At 31.2% G+C, this 26,642-nt stretch overlaps 2 protein-coding genes across 2 annotated transcripts in view; one reads left to right on the forward strand and one right to left on the reverse strand.

Annotated features, from left to right (window-relative positions):
- Nucleotides 1-26,642, reverse strand: part of LOC107449808 (general transcription and DNA repair factor IIH helicase subunit Xpd) — a 363,770-nt gene that overhangs the window by 315,485 nt on the left and 21,643 nt on the right. The gene's annotated exons all lie outside the window — the stretch shown is intronic.
- On the forward strand, nt 25,538-26,566 carry LOC122270558 (ATP-dependent DNA helicase PIF1-like). The gene has a single exon (XM_043048315.2). It carries the CDS (start codon nt 25,538-25,540, stop codon nt 26,564-26,566), a length of 1,029 nt encoding a protein of 342 aa, XP_042904249.2.

The raw sequence follows: 26,642 nt of genomic DNA on the forward strand, positions 1-26,642 counted from the left end.
AAACCACGTTAACTATTCGATAGATAAAAGTATTAGACATTTTAGGTTGTTTCTGATAAGGAATAATTTTCAACATCGTAAAAATATCATATAGCTAAACTTTTGCAATGTTTAAATTAAAATGGTGTTTAAATTAATAATCGAAGATTAGATTGTAAAAATAATTTTGAGAACGTATAGAAACCCTGTTACACATTTGAAAGATTACATACTAGACATTTCAACTATTTTCCATGCATATTTTGTATATCCTAAGAATATCATACACCTAAAATTTCGCAGTTTTTGAGTTAAAATAACGTTTAAATTAAATATAGAAGTTAAGATTATAGGAATAAGTTTGAGAACATTTAGAAATTATTCCTTACATTTGAAAAATAAGAAGATTAGACTAAACTGTTTCTGATAAGAAATAATTTTCAATTTTATTTCGAATATCGTAAGAATATCATTCACCAGAAATTCTGCAGTCTTTAAATTGGAATAATGTTTAAATTAATGATCGAAGATAAGATGGTAAAAATAATTTCGAGAACGTATAGAAATCGTGTTACATATTTGATAAATAAAAAAATATTAGATATTTTAAGCAGCTTTTGATAAAAAATTGTTTTGAAATATAGATTGAATATCGCAAGACTAACATTTATCTAAAATTCCTCAGCCTTTAAATTAAAATGGTGTTTAAATTAATGAGAACGAATGCTAATTATTTCCGTGCAACGCGAAGGGAATAAATTAATGAGGATAATTATACCAAAGGTGAAGTAACCATAACACCTTGACAAGTTAGAGTCAACTATTATACTGTCAAACGTAAGCATGGGCACGCCTCGTGGTTTCAATATTTTATCATTCTAATCCTCTTTGTAAATATAGAATATGCATGTCATGCATAGGGTATAAATGTGAGTACTTTTGCGAGTGACCTTCTTTTAAATGTCATGCATTCACTTTATATTAAAGTTCAATTTTTATGACTGTTTTCAATTTAAAATGTAAAACTTTTTCGTGTTCATGAATCTTGACTAAAAGTAACTTTAAATTTTAAACAGCTTGAAAATTACTCATATACGCTAAAAAATTACCAATATTATGTTTCAATTAAAAACTTAAGTTTTTAGTTTCTATTTTTGAGGCCATTTTTACTAGTATCAAATTTGAAACAACCTTCAAATTACGAACATACTCTAAAAGAATTTTTCAATATTTTGTTTTAATTAGGAAATTAAATTTTTAGTTCCTATTCTTGAAACCTTATTTACTGTTATTAAATTTGAAACAACTTTCAAATTACTCACATACTTGAAAAGAATTTTCCGATATTTTGTTTAATTAACGCTAGATTGCCTAAGGAAGTCATTTTTACTGCTTTTAATTTCAATTAGAAAAACAATGATGTTATATAATGACACCATTTCTTAGAATTTTGTATAACACATAATTTTTTTATTGTTAATATTTACTAATAATTAGTTATATAATTGTGAAGAATATAAAAAATATTAAAAATTAATTTTTAACAAATTTCTTTACACATCATTTATTCTTTTACAATTCAGTCATTTTGACTGCTTTTGGACAATACAGGTACTACATACTAAGTTTCAGTCTTTCTAGTGTTAAGAAATTAAATACTTAGCTTACGTTCTTCAGACCATATACTATTAAATTTGAAGTAACTTTCAAATAACTCACACACGCGGGAAAAAAATTCCAATATTTTGTTTTAATTAAGAAATTTAACTTTTAGTTCCTATTCTCGAAACCATTTTTACTATTATTTATTTGTTTAAATATTTTTTGGAGTTTTCTATGATTTGAAGCGTCACTTTTGAGTAAAACCGCGAGGTAATGTTTCCGTAGTTGTGTGGTATAGTTTTAAAATGAATATCCTCATTTTATTTCGATACAAGCCATCTGTTATTCGAATCTCTGTGCTGTCAATTTTCATCTTACACTCAATTTGTTGTTAACCATGGTGTTTGATTTTAGAGTTTCGCATTACAGTAGGACTAATATTAGTAGCCTACAATACAATAAACTAGTTTCTCGAGAAAGTTCTACGAGATTTCTTTCAATGAATATACTTGTGACTGTGTCACCGAACTGCTAAAGGGTAAGTTATTGAATCTAATTAATGATTTATTTCAATGTATTTGTGAAGAAATGGAGAATCCAAAGGAATTTTAAAATTTTTTTTTTCCAGATTTTATAGTTTATCATAGAAGTTACGCGAGAACTGCTACGCAACATTCATTGAGTTACTCCACCTTAACATCGGGTAATCGAATCCTTCAAAATTGAAGACTTTTTAAAAATAAACTTCAAAATAAAACTTTTAATAGCAGATAAACCATTTAAAAATTTTCTTTTTTTTAAGCAAAATTAATATTGACTAAATCAAATTAACGGGGAATAAAGAAAAAATAGATCTAAAAATGGAGGTTGGTAGGTACTTTATTTATGTCGAACTAGAGTTGCACAACGGGCTATTGGCGGCTGTCTGGGAAACATTCTTGAGGATGATCCGAAGACATGCCATCGCAATTTTGATCCTCTGCAGAGGCGATGACACCCCTGCTTTGGTATCCCGACGACCTGCGCACGAAGTCGAACACTTTAGGGTAGAGCAGTTTAACGAAGACCGATACCGCGCACTCTTGGTCCCTACACAAGCTGATCAAAGTAAAGTCTTCACCCACCCGCTTATTGACCGCAGTCTATGGTGTGCTTGACTTCGGTGTTCTACTGGGAACCGTGTCTTTACTATCAGTTTCACTGCGAGACCAATGGAGAAACCAATTTTTTTTCTATTGCATGAGATTTTTTGAGCAGATCTTAGATACTTTCTCATTGCTGATTTCAAATCTGCAATCAGCTTCTCTCGCTAAACTACAGTTTTTTTCTTAAATAACATTTTTAGTTTATTTTTCATCAAAATGTGCAAGTATATATAATAGGGTGTCATGCGAATGCTACGACGATCTTTCAAGGGAGTCAGGGCACATAAGGATTAAAATGGCATAAAAACTTATACCCGGGAATGTCGTCATACACCACTAGGGGCGCTACGTTCCTATGAACTTTTTATTCAAGTGCTTTTGAACAGGTAATAATAGGGAAGCACCCTAGCAGCGTACGCCGGACTTTTCCGGACATGGGTTTTTATGGCATTTTAATGCTGGTTATGAGCCCAAATTCTCCCGGAAGTTTGTCACAGCTTTTACGCGACCTCAGGTTATATATAATGCTTTTAAAGTTATATATTTCGAAAAAAAAGATGAAAAATGTCATTTTAAAAACAATCTGCAGCTTTAGGAGTAAAAATAATTTCAGATTTGAAATCCAAACACTCGAATTAATTAAGAATGCAACAAAACACCTTATTTCCCAGTGTTATCCATTGGTTCAAGTGTATGGATAACAGGTATGAAAATTGCATAACATTTCCATGAACAAGGAACTCCCTTAGTGTTTAAACTCAAAATTATAGGAGAAAATAGCGAAACAAACAGGTAAAATAAGAAAAATAATGGTTAAACCAGTAAAGGAAGTATATACGATATGTCAAAATTTCACTTTGAGAGAAAGGTGTAAAAATGAAATTAGAGCATATTTCCAAACGTTGGAAAAAGAAAGGATGCAAGAAAATTCATAAACTAATTTATCAGAATTTTGAGAAATATGGAAGGATTCCCTAAAGTCTAGGTCGAGAGAGGGAAAGCAATGTTGAATAATTTTAGTAAAAGCAAACTCAAACTTATGATAAGAACTCCAACTATGTTGGGCTACAAAAGGGAATATGTTGGGAATATGAAACTTATCTTTCATATTCTTTAAATCGCAGTTTAAGTACACATTTATTTTGTTCAATATACGCAAGACAACAGTGCTGGCGTAAATTAGCCTGAGAGATTGACGGATCATAGGTTACAGTCCCCTTGCCGTCGAGCTAACCGTGGAAGGTTTCAATGGTTTTCCGATACGTAAGGCAACTGCGGGGCCCTTTAAAAACTCCTCCATGAAGGCTAGTTTGTCAAATTGCTTGATCAACGATTTCCTTTCTCTTCTGAGTGAAAATTAACAGCTTGTGAAAATTGTGATAATTCTTGTGAAAATTAACAGCTGCTTATTGGTGGGGTATTCAACGCTGGTTATAAAGTAAAGTGTAAAACTACAATGACAAGAGGTTTGATAAATGTCCCAGTTATTAATATCAGCAATAGGGTTTTTAGAGAAGCGTTGGCTCAAGGAATCCTCCGAACCAAAGTTCGAATCCCAGTGGTGACTGGTCGATACGAATCGTCCGAGCCCAAGTTCGAATCCCAGTGGTGGCTTGTCGATACGAATTCTGCTCTCGCACCGACAACAGTGCTGACATACAATATCCTCAGTGGTAGATGGATCATGGTTTACAATTCCCTTGCCGTTGTGCTAACTATGGAAGATTTTCGTGGTTCTTCTTCTTTTTGTACCGCATATGCGGGTTACTTCCATCAAAAAATCCCTCCAAGAAGGCTAGTTTGTGTCAATGCGTGATCCAGGAGTTTCCTTGTCTTCTGGGTGGGGTTCAAACTTACATTGTTACAGAGTTGAGCATTGATTGTCGCAAACTGAGGATTAAGGCATCTGTTCACACGCACACACACACAACGCCGGTTATAAAATAAAAGGGTCTTTATAAGGTGGGTGAAATTTAGTTTGTTTACAACAGAGGAAAGTCAAATTTATTCAAAATCTTAACAATTTTGGTTTACGTTGTTTTGCTTTATCGATACACAAAGTATATCCGATCCTCATTTGGATATTTAATTTGAAACAAATCACCAGTTTCAGTTTTTTAAAGAGGAAAAGTTAAATATACGTTGTTGAATTCTCGAAATGCCTGCTGCATTTGATAGTTTAATTGAAAAACTATTTAACATTTAGTTGATAAACCACATTCCAATCAGAATAAAGTTTTCTCCTAAACATTGTTTATTACATTGAATGGTTTCTAAAGATAAGATAATCTAATGTATCGAGAAATCGGATAGAATTCAAAGAATTCAGCTAGGAGAGAGAGAAACAAAAAAGAAAAATTCGAAATACCATCTTTTTGCTAGAAACATAGCCTATAAAACATTTTATTTAATCTAGCTTAGCGATTGTAGTATTACTTCAATCGGGCACCAATCCAGACTGTTTGAAAGTGAAAAATTTACTTTCCTGATTTGAGATATATCCTCGTAGCAGTTGGAGATGGTTTAAATCGTCGCAATCTATCAAAAAGAGAATACGAAATAAATTTTTCTGGCAACAGCTGAGAAGCATTGGCTGCCAAACGACATTAATGGGAGAGTCATAGTGAAAAGAAAGAAGGAAAAAAATATTAAATAAACAAACTTAACGTTTCGAAGGGTGGCATCAACTACGACGATAGCAGGAGGTTAGCATTTAATTGATTCACCAGATTCAAATATTTAAAACAGCTGCTAGTTTCAGTTTATTTTTATTTTTCGTGAGACACGACGTAAACATTGACAGTCATTTAGAACGAAGAAATAAACAGTCGTTTTTGGTTTATTATTATTTAAAAAGTTTTGTGACACGTGCAGAGATTATTGAACTCTGAGAGGACAAAAATATCACATGGAAATTTGAAGTCAGTATATCACTTTAATTAGTTTATAACAGAAATTTAATTTATAACAGTCAGTATTTAAAAAAACATGGCAATACCATTTAAAAATGTACGAAACCATTTAAAAAATAGTACAATACCCATTTAAAAAATATGCTTGCTATTAAATTCTTAAAGAGTTGATGAGCAATAATATTTTATGGAACCTTAATTATCAATATTTTTTTTATAAAACATTTATGATCAATAATAAATTTTTAATGTGCATTTGAAATGAATTTTTACAGGATGAATCGCTTTCTGAAAAATGAATGTTTTTAGATGTTTTCTACTAATTTTTAAATTTGCTGCTTTGTGAAAAAAAGAGCCATTTAAATTTTGCAAAAAGGTTCCTATTCGTCAATTAACTATAAAACTTCTAAGAATTTCTGGTTTCACTTTTCCTTCTTTATTTATTTTTTCAAAAATGTTGTCTCAATCGTTTGTGTTAATAAATAATATAAGAAAAATTAATAGATTTTTTTTTTAAGTTTTAAAAACATCTTTCCAAGTTACTTATTTCAATTCAAAGCACTACCTAATAAAATTTCCCTATATTTACTCACCTAATTCCGCCTAAGTAAGCTTTATATTTTTCATCAATAAAATAAATAAGAAGCTTATAAAAATTTCTGGGGTAACTTTTCCTTCCTTCTTTTGTTATTTTAGTTATTTGTTTATTTATTTTGAAAAATGTTGTCTCAATGCTTTGTGTTAATAAGTTATGTAAAAAAAAATTTTATTTTACGTCTTAAAGGTATCTTTGCAAGTAACCTATTTCAATTGAAAAAAACACAACTACTTCTACTGCGAAAATTTTACTAGGAATAACATTTACCTTTTAGTTTAATTAATAAGCTGAGTTCTAAATATGTTTACTAAATTCATAAACTTTGATAAAACAACAAAATAAATTATTTCAAAAGGAACTAGACTAATACAATTCCAACCTGCCGAGTAGCGACTTATAACAACACACTTCATTTAATGTTTACTTGTTGCTAAAAATCAGGTTTGCAGAAAATGCTGTTTACTAGTTAAATTTAGTAGGAATAACACAACCTGTGTCGTAGGCTATAGTATACCCAATTCGAAACATTAATAAAAAAATTTCTTTTTGAATCTGGAAACGGCTTTAAGCTTCTTGTTCTATCTGAAGCTTGATACTTAATTGTCTTCATGGACAATGGAAACTGCGAGATGGTTCGTATGCAACGTGACCATACAATGACACAAGCATAAACGCGATTGCATCCATGTTTTCTAAATATTCGCAAACTATATGGAGATTATAAAATAATCAATTATACCTGTCTCATCTGTAATTATAATATGAGTGCATTTCAAACGTGCCTTGAATAAACCATGTTTGAGTTTATTATACAATTAAAGATTAACAAAAAATTACTTTTATATAGATATCTAATCTGAAAAAAATTCTGGAACAAATTGCATTAAAAAGTACTAAAACCTGATTGCAGCATCCGTAAACTCTATCTCACCATAGACTGACAATTTTTACAGTGTACAAATCTAAACTTAAATGTATCAGTACTCAACGAAGGAGCGATGCGTGTTTGGATCGAGGGCAATCATCCCAAAGGAAGTGCGAAAAGAATGGGAAAGGCATAACCATCTAGAAAGATGGTTATGCCTCTCTTCCAGATGGTTATGGGAAGGGAACCACACTAATAGTATTTGATATTCCTTTATCTTATTTTACTTATTATTATACTTTTACTAATTTCATAGATACATAAATAGGCAAATCTTATTTAATTAATATAAAGTGCACTTCCGGATAAAGTTACAGTATATAATCAGAGCCGGATTATACCTTTCGTGGGCCCTAGGCATACCCGTTTTTGGGCCCTCCCTTCCCCTCCTCCCCTCTTTTCAAAATATATGCTAAAATTTTCTTGCATATTTTTTTTTACATTTTTATTAATATGGATTTTAATTTACAAATTTGTTTATCGAAATACCGACATACTGCCGATATTGCAGTCGATATCGATAATACCATTATGATTAGTTCGATCGATAGCTATGTTAAAGATAAACTAGTGAATACTTTTCCTAACGTTCATATTGCATTAAGAATATATTTGTCGATTCTTGGATCAAACGCAGAAGGAGAAAGATCTTTCTCCAGGTTAAAATTGATAAAAATTATTTGCGTTCAACAATGAATCAAGATCGTTTGGCATCGTTCGCACTTATGTCTATTGAATACGACATTTTGCGTAGTTTGGAATTCGACAGCATAATACAAGATTTCGTTGAATCCAAAAATCGCAAGAAAGTAATATATTAGATCATAAGATTCTGCAAAATAATTTATTACCGAAAAATATTATATTTTTATTTGTATCTTCATAATTTTGTGCAAAATACACTTGTTGTTTTTAAAGCTAAATTATTTTTGTCAACAAATTTTTTTCTCCCAAGTTTTTCGTAGGCCCCTGAATTTCGTAGGCCCTAGGCACGTGCCTAGTGTGCCTATAGGTTAATCCGGCCCTGTATATAATACTCTTTGGGTACATCATTCGTAAAACCGTAAAAAAATTTTGTGTAAAATTTTATACAGTAACTTTTACAGTACTATTTATTTAATTACAGTGGTTCATTGATTTTGCATTAAATATTACGGTACATCAGATGTTTTGCTTTGTAAAATTTTATGGTGAAAATAGATTTTACGGTAAAACAAACTCGCAGGGTGACTAAATTTAATAAATGGCGATGAGAAAAATCGCCAGTCAATCGCCATTTTTGTTGTTGTTGAAAATGCACCCCATGTGCATTTTATTATTATTATTATTGATAAGTATGAAATAGTTATGAATATTTTACGCTTATTATCACGCTTATTTCTTTGATTCAGAAATGAATCTTGCAATGTTTACCTTGTTTGAAAAATGCTTTTAGAAGAAATGCCTGCCTTACACTAATAATATCAGCAATTTTTTTAATCGTTTAGCATAATGACTTTTTTTAAAAAGTGGCCACAGTTAAAAATGCAACAACTGACCGCTGGCCGCAGTAGTAAAATTTCCTAACTTTGCTTCATATAGGAATGCAATATTAAAATGTCACGTTCAGTATAAGTAGATTAGTGGAACGTTTTTTTTTCTTTATTTTAACTGCCACAAGCACTGAAAAAAAAATTAACAGCTGTGATAATCTAGCAAATCATTGATTTGCGCTATCTTTTTTTAAAAAAAGTGTGCATAAATAAAATACCATCAAATAGTGGGAGGTCAAGTGCCTATACAGATGTGTTCCATAGAGTAATAATAGATAGGCTGATAATATTTTAGATAAGTTTCTTATTATCAAGACCGTGATACTTAAAATAAACCATTACAGAAACCATATTTATATCTTTATCTACGATAAACAAAAAAAATTTCTCAAGGATTTATTACTGTGTTATAAGACAAAAATGAAGATATTTTTGGACCCAGAAATCATAACAGAGGTCACAAGATTTTAAAAATTAGCTTTTAAGGATTTTTTCTTCTTCTTCTGCGTGATTCATTATTAAACTCAGAAAATATTTTTGAGATGCCGATTTTTGTTGAAATGGCAATGATGTTACTTATTTTAAATTGGTGAGCAGAGCGCCAAAAAAAGGACCATCCTGCATAACTTTTGATCAAATGATCGGATCTTCACGTTCTAGGATAAAATATAAAAAAATAATATATTAAATAAAATAATAAAAAATAGTAAATATTTACTGAAATTTATTTTTCGTATCAGTAAACGAATTTTATAATTGCGTGAAAATATTTTTCAATTCGTTAAAAAAAATTTCGAGATGCGGCAAAATGCGCACAAAATAAAGCCACCAGACAAGGGGATCTAAGCTTAGGATAGCTCTCTTGACCAAACTGTAGGGACCATATTGCCCAGATAACGGGTAACCCCTATGTTTTTGGAGTCAAAAATCAGAATCCGTTGAAAAAAGGCTTGATTATTCAAAGAAAGTACGTTTTTCTGTCTGATTTCGTAACTTTAGATATCGTCTACACAAATCAATTTGCATATTTTAGGTCCCGCTCTCGAACCATTAGGATGGAGTCCTAGAACATGAAGATCCGATCATTGGATCAAAAGTTATTCAGAGCTATCCGTTTCTTTTTTTTCTTTCTTTCTTTTTCTTTTTTTTTTTTGTTTTTTTTTTGGCGCATTGTACATATGGTTAAAAAAAACTATTTATTACACTATGACGCTTCATTCTCCATATTTTCGTAACATTTTTCTTCTTTTTTGATTTTTATTCATCATAGTTAATATTTCTTAGTTAATATTTTATAATTTATTAGTAATTATAAGTTAATATTTATTCATCTCAGAATTGTTTCATTTTTTTTTTATAAAATTAAAACTTATCTAAAATAGTTCACAATTATTAGTATACGCTCCGTTTTGCAAAAGAAAGAAAATTTATATCCTTCAATAAAATGAAAAAAACAATAAATGGTGATTAAAAAAATATAGAGGCAGCTCGATATGATTGTTAACGAAAACGGCTTAAAGTGCGTGTTTACGAAAATGGACACAGCTTCGAAATACGAGTTTGTCAAAGTGGACAAAGCTCGAAATGTGCGCTCACGAAAATGAACATAGCTATTTATGGAAACGGTCATAGCATTCGATTCCATTTTTCAAATTTCTTTCGTTATTTCTCAAATTTCTTTTACTTTTAAATTGTAATGCTTTTTTTAAAGGAATAAACTGAAGTTTCCAAATACATTCGCATAAATCAATAGGTACATTTTATCAAATTAGTTTTTTAAAGACTTTAAAAGTTAACAGTTGTTTTCACAAGTTTGCCATGGACGCTAGAAAATTTAAAATAGTGGTTGTAAATTTACGTTGCAGGAATTTAAAGTTTTAAAACTCATTAGATCGTTTAGAGTTCGAAATACGAAGACATGGCCTGTTATATTCTTATATATCTTGCCACCCCGTCGCGGAAGTCCGAGACTTTCACTCGTTTTGCTTATAAAAAGCAAAACGAGTGTTCAAGTAAGTGTAAGTGTGTAAGTTTAGTGTTCAAGTAAGAAAGGAAACGTAAACGCGTAATTCTTGGTTGGTCGTCAAATTTTGTTGAAAACTGAAAAGATGTACTTCCTTACTGTGTCCATTTTCGTAAACACTCGTTTCGATCTGTGTCTATTTTCGTAAACACTCATTTCGAGTTGTGTCCATTTCTGTAAACACTCATTTCGAGCTGCGTCCATTTTTGTAAACACTCATTTCGAGCTGCATCCATTTTCGTAAACACTAGTTTCGAGTTGTGTCCATTTTTGTAAACACTCATTTTGAGCTGCATCCATTTTCGCAAACACTCATTTCGAGCTGTGTCCATTTTCGTAAACGTTCATTTCGAGCAGCGTCCATTTTCTTAAATACTCATTTCGAGCTGTGTCCAGATTTAAAATTTCATTTACAATACATTAATGTTTTATTTACAAATAATTGAAACATCACTTATAATCATGACTCTTTGCTGTTTTGATAGTGTTGAGGAATTGAAATCAATAGGTGAAAGTTTCCAAATTCACCATTCAGACTAGTAAATCGCAGTTTGTATCATTTGCGTGCATCATTATTTTTAATTATTAGTAATACCAAGCATTTTAATAGTTTTTACGCAATTAAATAGTATGTAACGTAAATTTGAGCAACCAAAAAGCTGAGGCTGCAGCGGCTCCGATTTTCAATGTAATGATCAGTGCATAATTTAAAATATTACTTTTTGTATTATAAAATTCAAAAATTATGTCTAATCGTTAACAATAAAATGAAAGTTTTATAAATAAATATATGAAATACCTGCTTAATTATATTTTGTATGCGAACAAGTTCTTTTTAAAGGCTTTTGAAATCAGAATGTTTTAAAAAACCACAATGTTTAATGAGCGAATTCTTTAATTCTCAGAATGCATTTGAAATTTATCAGCTGTTAACGGTACCTGTTACTTGCTGTTCTGCGGTAAGGGCATAAAAATAAATTAAACTTGCAAAAAAAAAAATCGTTACGTCATGCTTGAGAATCACCCCCCCCTCCCCTCTTTTTTTTTCATAAAGTTAATTTCGTGTTCTGAAGTATGGAACTTAAATAACTGATTCTTACTTTATATTCTCTCTATAAAATAACTTTACTGATTCTTATATGTATCATAACTTACTGTAATTATAAATCTCAGTGTTACTTAATAGCAAATATGGTGGCGGCTACACCAAGTACTGTAAAAGAACATTCCATATGCACTAGGTGGACTACTGCATCAGGTAGACCACTGCATCAGGTGGACCATTTCACTGCACCACTTAGTGGAACGATACTTAAAATAGTTGTTGTCATTTTTTGGTGTTCAAATGCACGACATTTTTTTAAAGAGCAACTATGAGTAAATCAAATTAAAAATTTATACCAATGCGTGACTTATAGAGTTCTGTAGTGTTTCGTACAGAAACTCTAATCGATGCCATAGCAAATCGCTATTTTTGGGAAAATAAGTAATTTTTGTCTTAAATGCCGTATTTTCTTTTTTGCATTAAACATTAACGTTCTCATTTCCGATGACAAGTCAGACAAATTTAGGTTTTTTCACGTTTTTTCTTCTCTTATTTCTTAGGATGCATAAATTAAGAGATACGTTATTATACAATAAATTATTACGTTTCCTTCCCCATTCTGCCTTTTTAATACGGGCTACATATATTTACGTTCCTCTGTTCTAACTTAAGTTTTTATAGCTCTGCGTTTTTATTTTTATGCACATGTGAATTTTTGTTGTTGTTTTCATTATAACAAACTAGTCAAAAAACACCATACGTATAAGCAACTGTATCAAATTTTATGAAAATTAGTTTTGATTTAATAAAATTGCAACATTTAAAATTTAAAACCATGCACACATATTTATTAAAATCTTTTTGAAATTTCGTCGTCTTTCATAATTAAATCTTTTTAAAATAAAGCAATTTGTTGATATCTCGTTTCTATATAACATACATTATGAATGTTTTTAGTAAATAATATAAATCCGTATAAATCATCAATACTTTTATTAGTTATTTAAAATGTAAAAACTGCATTTATATTTTCATGACTTCATGCACTATTTAAAATCTCTGAATAACATAAAAGTATAATGGTCTAACAGTTTCCCATTGTTGTTTCATTTTTTGATTTTTTTNTTTTTTTTTTTTTTTTTTTTTTTTTTTTTTTTTTTTTTTTTTTTTTTTTTTTTTTTTTTTTTGCAAAATTAAGTGATATAACATTATGGGCTTCTGTATACTTTTTGCATAGTTTAATGTAAAGTACTATGATTCAAAAAAGTATGGAGTGAAAAGTTTAAATTGACTTTTAATATTAGATCATTAAAATTTGTAGAGCTATTTCGTAGGCATTAGGTTTTAACTCTGATAAGAAGAATTTTTTTTTCTGTTTATTTACAAATATTTTACCGATGCGTTTTGGATGTTCCTTCTCTAAAAAAGAGATATTCCATTTTGTTTTCTCTTGCATAGGAAAGAATATCAAACATTTTTTTTTTAAATTTAAAAAGCCACAACAAAGAAGGAACGTTACCACGCCACTCTGAAGACATCTCCAGTCCAATTGCTGATCGTGTTGTTCTGCCAGGAGTCATTCGTCTCAAATAACAACGCCCCCTATAGGTCGTTGCGTTCGCGAATTGTTTTCCTATAAATAATTTTGCAACCCTAAATTAAATGTATTTACTTGTACTGCTATTATTATGTTTTGATTTTGATGGTTTTCTAAATTAAAAGATTAAAATTAAGAGACTTTTTTAATTACTATTATGATGTAATTCTACTATATATTTTTAGATAAAGTTATTTAAATCTGCGTCTAATCTTGTTAACCGTTTTACAATTATTATTTTTTACACAAATTACATTGTTGTTGACGTATGCCTGTTTTTTTAGGCAGAGGGGGTGCGATTGTTCGGGTTTTCCAGTGGCGCCATCTATGACCAAGAATTCGACTTCTGCCACGCATTACGTCACACCCGTTTATAGGGCGGATCCAGTCATACATCCATTCATTCATCCACAGAACGTAATTTTGATCTGAATCAGAAAAAGATCGATCTCCAATCAAGTACCCCCAGAGGTATTGATTTGTAATCGGAACATGGAGGACTTTTGTGACTCGACAGATTTAATATGCATCAGTCACTTTACTACACGTGGAGTCTTCGAGCAGGCGGGGTTCGAACCCACGAACTCTCGGACATGGGTCTAGCTCCCTGCCGACCAGGCTATCCCGGCCACAAATTACATTAATATAGTATTATAAATTTCTGTTAAAGTGATTCGTTAAATGATTGAGAACTTACGATCAAATACATAAACAATGTTTTGCATGCAGAAATTGCATTGAATACATATCGCTGGTTCAAAATTTAAACGCCACTTCTGCAAATCACAACTTTTGAGGAGAGCGTATTATGTTTTCAGAAGTGTCGTTTTAATTTTGAACCAACGAATGTCTGTTTGGTTGGCGAAAGTATTAAATTACGATTGTGAACTCCCCATATTTGATATAACAATATTTCAAATTGTAAAGATTATTTTAAATGATTAGGGGAGAGTGGGGTCAATTGTAACATTTTTTACTTAACTATTTTTAACTAACAAAAAATCCATGTGGTTATCAGGAAAGTACGACAGACGAGTAAAGTAGACTATCCTCTACTAGAAAAAAAAAAAACCTTATTTTAAATGTTATTATATTAGTTATTAACAATTTTTGACAGTCGTGCACTTGTTACAATTGTCCCCACTTACGGGGTCAATTGTAACAGTTCATAAATTCAACTAAAACATAGTTAATTATACATATTATCATAGTTGTGATATATTTTTTTATTGATCAAAATAGTAGTGATATTTTAGGAGTAAAAATAATAATGAGCAGAGACCTAAAGGGTTAAACTTTTAACTTTAAGGGGTTAAAAATTTTAATTTATGCTGTGAAAGGTGACAAATAAAATAATGCACATGCAACATAATATAAATGATATAGGAAACTATTGGTGGTTCTTAAAGAGTTAAGTAATGGTTTGTAAACATAAGATTATTTATTTTCAGCTGTTACAATCGTCCCTTTACTTATTGTTACAATTGTCCCCAAGACGCCATTTCAGCTTCATTTGTTAAAAACAATGCTAGTTAATTAGCAAAACTAATCTTTTTTTTTTTTGAAATGTTAATTAAGGTGTCCACTTACATATTCGGTTAATAATTTTTATTTGTTTAAACAAAATTACTTTGTTACAATATAATATTCTAATACCAAAAAAAGTACTTACGTAGCGTGAAAATATCTTTTGTGATGTAACTCTTTCAAAAGTACATAAAAATGGTTGCCAGCAGGGGTGTACATGTAGATTTATTAAATACACCTTGTGCGCCACCTAGGAACCAAATCTAGAACCCGACACTCGAAATTTTTGCTCTGTTACAATCGTACCCTGTTACAATTGACCCCACTCTCCCCTACTTAGGAAAATTACTTATGTTCACTTCATAGAATCATGAGGGGAATATTTAGACGTGGGAAATGGAGGTACACAGGGCCCGACTTAGCCTAATTAGGGCCCGGGGCAAAAACTTCTTCGGGGCAGCCCCTCTGCTTCAGTAATGAAGAACCGAACTTTATGGAGGTATTTAAATTTTTCACCTCTTCATAAATAAAAGAAAATTTACTGGAACCTAAAATAGCTATAAAGTCCCTCCCCCCTCCAACGGCAGACGAAATGTCGCTCTGCCCATTTTATTGATTTCCTGTCAATTATATGTCCATCATGCCGATTGCAGTTTTCTGATTGTTAACTTTGTTATCTAGCTGCGAAAATATCATATCCTCGCTGACATTAGAGCGAAATAAAGCTAAAATTTCGCAATTCTGATGGCTCAATTAAGACACTCAACGTCTGTGTTTTTGTAAACATATCGCATTTTGCGATCAGTAAAAAAAACAGGATTTCGATTGGCCAAATTTATCCATCGTAATTGTGAAAATTTAGCCGAATTCCGCCCTAGAAAGCCACCATTTACGAAATATAGATTGTGTTCACAAGATAGATTAATTAAGAAGCTGATATGAAACTGACGGATTTTACAGTGTAGTGATATTTTGTTTAAAAAAAACGTTCATTAAAGAGGGATTAAATGTAAAATAAATTTTCTATTCCATTTGGGGGCTCCCTCTGATGTGGTGGCCCGGGGCAACTGCCCCGAGAACGGCAGCAAACAAAATCCCCTAGTAAATGCAATATGAATTGCAAATTTTAGTATTAATAGATTCATAATAAAGTGTTTATTTCTTAAAATTACTGAAAAATCACTTTCTTCTTGACTATCAAATATTAAAAAACGAAATTGTCTATTCAGCAACTTTAGGTAGTTGACGAAGATTACAAATGCATGCATTGAATTGAATGAATAAGACCTATATGTCATCTTAAAGGCATATTCAAAATTTTCCATATTTCACACTTTCATTAAATTTTTCGAACACTTTTACGAACTTTTATCTTTTGTCCTTGAAAGTAATGGCAAGCAACATCAGTGTTTTTTAAAGATCTATCGCTTACTGATAACACTTTTTTTTTTTTTGTATTTAATTTCAAAAACAATCAAGATTATTCTTAGAATTTATCTCAATTTGTTTGTTTTGAGGTATTGACGCTTCAAAGATTTCATATTTTTTTTCCTTTTTCGCTTGAAGTGTTTTATATACATTTTTTTAAAATCTTAAGTAAAAATTAAACGAAGAAAGAAATTATAATCAACGTATAAAAGTAATTTTTGCGTGTAACTTATAAGAAAAGATAATTAAAGTATACAAATTAAAAAAGTGTAGTAGTAATGAATCTTAGATAAACGTGAATGCTTTAATTTTTCATCCATTTTTGTTTAGAATAATGCTTTGTTTAAAATTAAGGTTTGAATAGATGTCGACCTTATCTTCGCACTTGTTTAAGAACAGCAAATTATAATACTTTAATAATTTCTTTGTTATTATGTACTCTACTTTATCGAAATGAAATTGAATTTTAAAAAAAGATATATTTAATTCATTTTAGAGCATTCAAACAATATTGTTTATAAATTTAATAAGAAAAAAATAATAATTTCTTTATAAATACCTCTTAATATTTCATTTCATAACAATTCATGACTTATTTTGAAAATTCGTTTAACTTAAATGATAATACAGCTGAACTCGTTTATTATAAGCATTCACCGCCATTGGTATTTTATAGTTTAAAGAAAAGTTAAACTTAGACTAAACCATGAAGTTTCAAAAGCTGAAAGATGTTCTTTAAAAAATCAAAATGCAAACCACTTTATTGCAGTCCCCACTGCGTTATAATCTTGCAGTGTCAGTAATCCTACAGTGTTAGCATTCAAAAACTACAGCAAAATAACCGCCAGCAGTCTGTCCATCCAACTAACGGTAAAGTTTACGTAAAGAACATATTTTACCTTTACGGTTTTGAAAGCGTTTACAAGTAGTATGGTTAATGAACCACGGATATGAAACTAAACGTTTTTTTAACCATTTATAACTAGCATGGTTTCAAAACCGTAGAAAATAGTTAAATTATTACTTAACCATTTTTTCCAAGGAATTTTCTAGCAGAATACAATAATTTGTTTGATATTTTGAAAAAAACATTTCCAGCAATATAAGCATCATGGTCTACTCTAGGTTTACTTTTCAGTTACTTTATATTGGCGAACGAAAATTTACCAAGTGCATGCATTTTCGAAAAATTCTATTAGTGTTCTGCATCGTCTAAAAACAACCAAATTCAACAATGAAAGGAAGTTTTTCTGATAACCATTTCAACGTTATTTTCTTCCTTTTTCGTTTTTATTTTACTGAAAACGATACTTTAGCTCATTCATTTTCAGTTCATGCATGTATTAAAATCAAATTAGGATTAATTAAGATCATCAAGTCAGACTAGATGCCTTTCTAAACCTGTGATTCAACTGTCTGTCGTAAAATCTTATTTTAAGACTAATATTGATAAAACGATATGATAAAGAAGTGTCCTTCTTTATTCATTCAATAGATATTTTCAAAATAATTAATAAATAATCAAATTATAACATAATTTTAAAATAATTAAAAGTTTTCCGTTAATTTATGTGTTAACGATTGCTAAAATTTATTCATTAAATCTAGGGGTTCCGCCAAAAGAAGGTCAGTCTTTTGGGCTCTGCAGCCGAAAAAAAGGGGTAACAGCTGTTTTAAGGTATCATGATAAAATTACCAATTTTTACCGTATTTACCAAGTTTTATCACGTATTGTAAAACCATATTTTGTTGTTAATTTTACCAAAATCATTAACAATGCGTTTCGGTACAAATTACCGACTCTTTTTGGTGTTCACATAGCACCAAAAAAACGGCTCATTTCACCATATTCTTGAAGCATACTTTTTTCTTAGTGTAGCATATTTTTTCTCTTTTCTTAGACCATACTTTTTTTCTTAGTGTAATGCTTAAAATATAGTGGAATTATAACTTAATAGTTACTAACCCGGAAGTTATATATTTCTATAATGTTTATAGTGGTAGCGTTGACATAACATTTAAAAACTATTATAAGTACTATTAAGTACTAATATAAATACTATTCTTAAATGGCTAGTTTCAAATTTTACAAAAATTAATTAAATATCTATTTATTTATAATTTTTATTTTTATATAATATCACGATTCATTATTTTCAATAGTTCAATTTCATGAATTACGATTTATACTCTGAATGCACTTAAAGTTGTCCTTCATTATACATTTAATTATTAAAATCACGATTTTATCTTCATTTACAAAGCATTAAATTCATCATTTTATTATATTCTGTCAATGTCATTTCTAAATAAAGTAAAATCAAATTTTTTTCAAAAAATACCGAACAATGCAACGACGATTTGGAATCAATGACCGACAATGAAAATAAACACAAGTTTTTTTGTTGTTTTCTTTAATTAAGAATAGGAATAAAAAATGAATATTTTTATTCAGTTTTAAGACAATCGCAGCTGCATCACCATCTGTCAGACGATAAACAATGAAGCTCGATCACGACCGTGTTGCCATAAAAAAGAAATTAATTCCAACGCCCAAGAGAGACTGACAAAACGAAAGTATTAAACCATAGGGAATAATATTCTTGAATAAATAAAAGAGGATTTAGCTATATAAAAAGAAAACTAGAATTTTCTTTTTAAATGCTTATTCGCGCCGGCGGAAATCACAGGGACAAAAATAACCACTTAAATCAGACTAACAGACAGCTTCGACGAATTGTTGTCTCTTTTTGTAGACAGCAATATTTCTAACTATTTTTTGTTTTACCTCTAAGAATTAACTTAAAAAATCTTTTGTTTGAAAATAATTTATAAATTTATTGAACACTCATATCAAATGCTCATTGATGTGTTATGAAGCAAATGTCAAAAAGTAAACAACAGTAATAAGTGATAAATAAAATACTGTCTTATTTTCCCACGTACAAAATTATTATGATACCGTTTATAATAAATCGTTGCTGAGAATTTTTATTAGAAAAGCATTAAGTTTAAGGTTTAGAGTAATTGTTTCTTTTAAGGTTTTCGTGTTATAGACCTGTTAGAATATTTTATGCCTCTCCTAATCCCTCATTATGGAAGAATTTATATAAGTTATTGTTCTGTAATATTAAAGTATAGAAATTGCATTCGCATTACCTCTAAGAGACATGCTTGCTTAACTCAATTTTGAAATTATCGTTGTATTATAATAAGTAATCTTATAAACGTCTTTTAATTTATTTTTAAAAAATTTTTTTAAACTGGAGGAAAACTCGATTCGATAAATTTTGCAATTTAAATTTCATCCATTTTTTATTTTAAATTTCTGTTCTTATGAAAAATAAAGCTCGATAAATATCTTCAATTTCATCCGATTTATTAAAAAGTTATGTATAAATATCATTTTTAGCAAAATGGTGGTAGAACGATAAAGAACTTTTGTAAGGTTTAAAAAAAAAACTATAATCGAAAATGATTAACGCAATAAAAATAACTATGTCCACTATATGACTCTCCTGATGTAGCTACCGTTGCATAGTGCAGGGAAAAATACAGAATAACTTTCGATCTAAAGATCGGATTTTCACTTTCGAGACACAATCTTAATAGTTTTAGAAACTAACCTTAGATATGAGTTATTTATCGCAAACGATATTATAGGTTATTAAATTAGAGATAAAAAGTATTTTCGCAGAATTTTTATTTTTTCCATATAAAATTACATTTCTTAAAAATATGTAAAAATGCGTGTACTCTACAATTCAAAATTTTTCGACATTTATTAAATTAAATATTAAGTAATTACTAAAAATCATTTTTGCTCTGAATTTTCTTCGGATAAATCAATTTTATAACTGTGCTCAAAAATTTTGCGATTCGCTTTAAGTTCTCGGGATATGGTGAAATACACAAAAAGCGAAATTAACATTAATGGATCCAAACTTTGGACAGTTCTCCTGACTAAACTATTGGGACCATATTTTCCAGATTGCGGCTACTCCAATATTTTGAGAGTTAGGAATCCAAATCTGCGGTATGTTTATCCAGAGAAAGTACGTTTTTGTGTCTGATTTTGTAATTTGAAATATCGTCTACATTATCAAGTTAGCTTCATTAGCTGCTTCTTGGCTGCATTAATTAATTAATTAGTTTAATAATTACGTTAAGCCCTCAGAACCATTAAGAATAAGTGTTATTGGGTGAAATTTCAATTATAAATCAAAACGCTCAATTTAATTTATTTATTCATTTGTTTTTTTGGAGCAGTGTTCATAGAACTCTTGCATGGACATGCTTTTAAAATTTTAATGAAATAGGATGAAAATCTGAAAATTTATCAATACCAATGTGGCCAAGAAATGATGGTTTCTTTATATACAGCGACTTAGAGGGTATAGTTTGTCTATGGTAAGAACTCTCCCAGCCACAAAGTCTGAGGCCATCTGCAGCAAAGGAAACAAGAATAGCACATTTCAGGGAGGATAGTTTTTCTTCACTCTGGGGCTAACACAATAGACCGAAGAAAAACATCCCCTTTCTATCGCTGAACCGAGTCAAAACCTGCCCTAAATATTTGAAATAGTTATGCCTCATTACCATAGTCAACGCTACTGGTCCTGGTGAATGGCTAGGGGAGTTCTTACTTAAGACAAACTATAGTAGGTTCGCGCTCTGAAGTCAATAAAGAACCTCAGCGATTGCAGACAAACATCATCGAACTACATTCAAACGACACGATGTCATGCAGTTACTGAAAACACTGCTTTGAGAAAAAGTTCTCTTAAATTTGTAACGGATTATACTCGCCAACATGAGGCATCTTTTTTTTAATATAAGATTTAGAAAAATCGGTTAAACAATGAAAAACAATTATAAATGATGATAGCGGTGCCTTGAGCAATAACAAGGGGAATATTTTCAGCAACCTTAATGAAGTATAAATTGAATTATGTTTCCTTTCAAACTGAACCATAGTATCATGTAATCAGGTTTAAGAAGCACAATATTATGGTCTTCTCTGCACTTCATTAAGATTGCAGGTAATTTTTAATTTCACCATAGTTCAAAACTGTTCTAACGAATTGACATCTAAAAGTGTGCATGATATGAGTTTTAGCTAACATTTTAAGAGGAATTAATAACGCTGAAGAAAATTTCATGACAAATTCAATTTATTCCTCATTGTTATTTTAAAGTTTAGAAAAAAAGTGAATTCAGGGAAAATGCTGAAAGGAAAATACAGTTTCAAATGCTGAAAAAACGTTTTAAAGTTTATATTATTATACTAGAGAGTTTAAATTTTAAAGTTTAGAAAAAAAGTGAATTCAGGGAAAATGCTGAAAGGGAAAATACTCAGTTTCAAATGCAGAAAAAATGTTTTCAAAATGGTGAAAATGCAAACAAATTATTGTAGGATTATTTTCCCAATGCGTAATCCAGCCATAATTTGTTTGCATTTTAAAACTTTTTTTTTAAGCATTTGATACTTCATGGTTTTGTTCTAGGTTTAACTGAACTATTTTCAAAATTTAAATTCTGAGCCGCAGTGGCTCAGGGGATAGAGCGAGGCGACTCAGATTTGAATCCTAGCGGTGGTTGGTTGATACGAATTCAGCTCCCGGCTCGCACGTGTTGACTTAGAATATCATGAGTGACAGGTGAATCATTGTTTAGAATCCCCTTCCCGTCGGGATAACCATGGGAGTTTTTTTCTCTCCATGTAACGCGAATGCGGATTAGTTTTATCAAGCAAAGTCCTCCTTTAATGCCAGTTTGTCCCAATACTTCATTCCGGGAGAGTTTCCTTGTCTTCTGGGTTTGGCTCAAAATTTCAAATCTACAGAATTGAATATTGATGGTCGTAAACTCAGAATTGGATCAGCTGTTCATCACCGGCTATAAATTAAAATAAAACTTAAAACTTTAAATTATCGATGTTGAGGAAAGAGAATTTGCCATGAAAGGTTTCTCCAGCGGTTAGCATCCTGTTAAGGAACATATTCTTCTTGTGTGCACAATATAGAAATATTTACATAAAAACAAATTAAAAAGGATCTACAACAAAATGGCGAAAGAGTTCATACTGATTTCAATCTATCTTGTCTTAGAATGTTTCCTGCGATTCACTGATTTCAACTTAAGTCAAGTGCTTTCGATGAACTTTGCCGAATTGGAAACTAAAGAAATCACTACTCGGAAATATATTATTTGGCGATAAATCACCTCCTTCGAGTTACGCCTTCTATAAAAGGGTCGTTGCAGCTCTTTTATAACAAATTCAGATACCTTATTTTTTAAAAAAAAAAAATGTTTTCCAACCCTTTTGATACCAGGGTCGTGCCAGACAAGACACCAAGAATAATAAAAGATGGACGGTTGCATTACGCTTTCTCTGCTGAATTTGATTGTGGCAACCAGACGTCTGAAGCTTAATGAGATTTAGTCTGGTTTTTCGTTATAAGTCGAACGGCGGTACTCCCAGAAAATCACCCCGACATAAACATAATTTCATGCATTCTATTCTTTGAGTGCTATATCATATGTTAATGAGTTCTAACGAAATTATTTGGTGGTAATTTTGTCCCAATTTACTAAGCACGACAACAAACGGCTTGAACGTCTGGACGGTTATTTCTCCAATACAAGAAAAAAGTAATTACATTCACTGCAAATTTACTCAGCGAAATAAGATACATAACATCAGAACTTTTGTTATATACGTGCCGAGAAGGACCTCTAGATGCCTTAATAAGTCAACAGCGAACTCGTCAAACTGCATATACCATATACCATATTTTACCATGTACTAAAATGAAAGAAAACGAGTAAAGGTCTACACTGTAAAAAAATTCCGGATCAAATAACGGTAAAAAGTATCAGCACTCATCTGCTGGTACTTTTTTCCGTAAATTCGATTTTTACCGGAGCATGTTACGGAATAAAAATATCTGATAAAAACTAATTTTTACAGTAATAGTTACCGTAAAATGGCGGAATCACTCTAATTAAATAAATATTACTATATAAATTAAGGTATAAAATTTTACGGTGAAAATGGATTTTACGGATGATGCACCGAAAGTGCCGGTACTTAACGTAATTTGATACGGAATTTTTTACAGGTATTCTAATCAAATAAGATTTTCCAATTTATGTACTAGGTTAATTGATCTAATTAAATAAATATTACTGAAAAAATTATGGTGTAAAATTTTACTGTAAAATTAGATGTATACTGTAACATTCATTAAATAAGGTTTGCCCATTTATGCATCTAAATTAATTAAGCTAATGAATAAATATTACTGTAAAAATAACGCTGTAAAATTTTGCGGTATATATGGATTTTATGGTTGATACGCCGGTACTTTATACTGTGATTTGATCCGGAACTTTTTGCCATGTACTGTATATTTCATTAAATGAGGTTTGTTTATTTAACTATCTAAATTAATTGATCTAATTGAATAAATCTATATATATAAAAATCTCTTGTCACAGTTTTAGTGGTTAAACTCCTCCTAAACGGCTGGATCGATTTTGATGAAATTTTATATGTATATTGAGTAGGTATGAGAATAGGTTTATAACTAATTTTTTTTTCATTTTTTGGACAGATTTAACGTATATTTTAAATATATCTTTATTTAATCATATTCCAATCCAAACTAGACATAGAAACCTGATAAATCAAAAAGTAATATTCACGCACGTTGCAACAATTCACTTTAAACTCTAATACTTATGCTCGCCCTTAAAAGAAGAGAATCAAATATATTTGCAAGTATGTGAATAAAGGCAGTATTTCGAGTTGAAAATACCAATGTGACCGCTTTTCCAGTGAATAACAACGACGAAATAACGCTTTACCAAATTGGCCGGTACATCAGCTCCAATGAAGCTGTTTGTCGCAACTTTGGATTCCCTATTCATGATCCTACCGTTAGTCATTTAGCCGTTCATCTTGAAAACGGTCAGCGCGTATATTTCACGAACGAGACAGCGATTGACAGAGCTATAAATCCACCAAGAACTACACTCACCGAATTTTTTGAATTGTGTAATCGTGCTCATGCTTTTGGTGCTTTTGCACGGACATTACTTTACTCAGAAGTACCACACTATTTCATATGGTCTCAAACAAAAAAATGGATNACACTCACCGAATTTTTTGAATTGTGTAATCGTGCTCATGCTTTTGCACGGACATTACTTTACTCAGAAGTACCACACTATTTCATATGGTCTCAAACAAAAAAATGGATACCCCGCAAGCAAGGCACACCGGTTGAAGCATGTCCCGGTTTATTCAAATCAAACGCCTTGGGGAGAGTATTTACAGTCAATCCAAGGCAGACTGAGTGCTTTTATCTTCGACTGTTGTTGGTTAATGTCACCGGCTCATTGTCATTTCGCGATATACGTAAAGTCGATGGGCATCAGCATCCAACGTATAAAGATGCATGCCTTGCACTCGGCTTGCTGGAAGATGACAACCAGTGGGAATGTATGCTTGCTGAAGCAGCATTGAACTGTACTGCTAAGCAAATTCGTGTACTATTCGCTATAGTATTAACTACATGTTTCCCGGGCAGAATAGAAACTTTATGGGATAATCACAAAGATTCGATGACTGATGATATACTGTATCACCATCGCACACGTTGTAACGATCTAACGATAGCATTCAGCGATGCTATGTACAATGAAGCACTGATTGCTATTGAGGATCTTTGCATTACTATTGCCAACTTGCCTCTCAGTCATTTCGGTATGCTTTCGCCAAATCGAAGTGCATCTGATTTTTTAAACAATGACATGAATCGTGAACTTCATTACAATACAGTAGAAATGGCAGCTATTGTGACTCGCAATGTTCCACTGATGAATGAGGAACAAAGGAACATATATGACCGCATTATGCTCGCAGTTTCGGCAGGTCAAGGTGGGTTTTTTTTTTGGAAGCACCAGGTGGAACTGGCAAAACATTTATTATTTCGCTAATTCTCGCTGAAATACGATCAAATAATGGCATCGCGTTGGCCGTTGCATCATCTGGCATTGCGGCAACTTTATTGGATGGAGGCAGAACAGCTCATTCAGTATTTAAGCTGCCACTAAATATTCAAAACAACCCGGACGCAGCGTGCAGCATAAAAAAGCAATCGTCTATGGCCACAGTGTTGAAACACTGTAAAATTATCATCTGGGATGAATGCACAATGGCACACAAACATTCGCTTGAGGCGTTGAATAGGACATTGAAAGATATAAAGAACAATGACAAATTATTTGGCGGCACTCTGCTACTCCTTTCAGGTGATTTCAGGCAAACACTTCCCGTCATTCCGCGTTCAACGTACGCTGATGAGATCAATGCTTGCTTGAAATCATCTCCACTGTGGTATAATGTTGAAAAAGTTCAACTAACAGTAAATATGCGAGTCCAAATGCTTCAGGATCCATCTGCTGAAACATTCTCAAAACAATTGCTAGATATCGGTGATGGAAAAGTTACCAAGGATGAGACAGGATGCATAAAATTACCGGAGGATTTCTGCACAATCATTGATTCAAAAGATGCTCTCATTAACCTTATATTTCCCGATTTACACACGCAATACATTAATCATGAGTGGCTTGCAGAAAGGGCGATTTTAGCAGCAAAAAATGTGGACGTCAACGAATTGAATCTGAAAATACAACAGTTATTGCCAGGTAACATGGTGACATACAAATCCGTTGATGCAGTTTGCGATCCTATGGAAGCTGCATATTTTCCAACAGAGTTTTTAAATTCATTGGATTTACCAGGCATGCCACCGCATAATTTAGTACTTAAAGTTGGATCTCCTGTTATTTTGCTTCGTAATTTGAACCCACCACAGCTGTGCAACGGCACGCGATTGGTCGTTAAAAAATTAATGAACAACGTTATCGAAGTCATTATTTTAAATGGAAAATTCCGGGGTGAAAGTGTATTACTTCCACGAATCCCTATTATACCCACAGATGTGCCAATTCAATTTAAACGCATTCAATTCCCCATTAGATTGGCATTTGCAATGACTATTAATAAATCTCAAGGCCAAACAATGTCTGTTTGTGGCTTAGATTTGAGCACACCATGTTTTTCACACGGACAATTATACGTGGCATGCTCTCGAGTGGGTAAACCATCCAGTTTATTTGTGTTAGCAAAAGACGGAATGACAAAAAATATTGTACACTCCATTGCACTAAGAGATTAATATTGTTTACTAATATTTTCAGAATTAGTTGTATATATAATTTATAAAAAAAAGTTACAATAAATTTAAAAAATTA

This window comes from Parasteatoda tepidariorum, chromosome 3, assembly GCF_043381705.1.
Source record: "Parasteatoda tepidariorum isolate YZ-2023 chromosome 3, CAS_Ptep_4.0, whole genome shotgun sequence".
Lineage (NCBI taxonomy): Eukaryota > Metazoa > Arthropoda > Arachnida > Araneae > Theridiidae > Parasteatoda > Parasteatoda tepidariorum.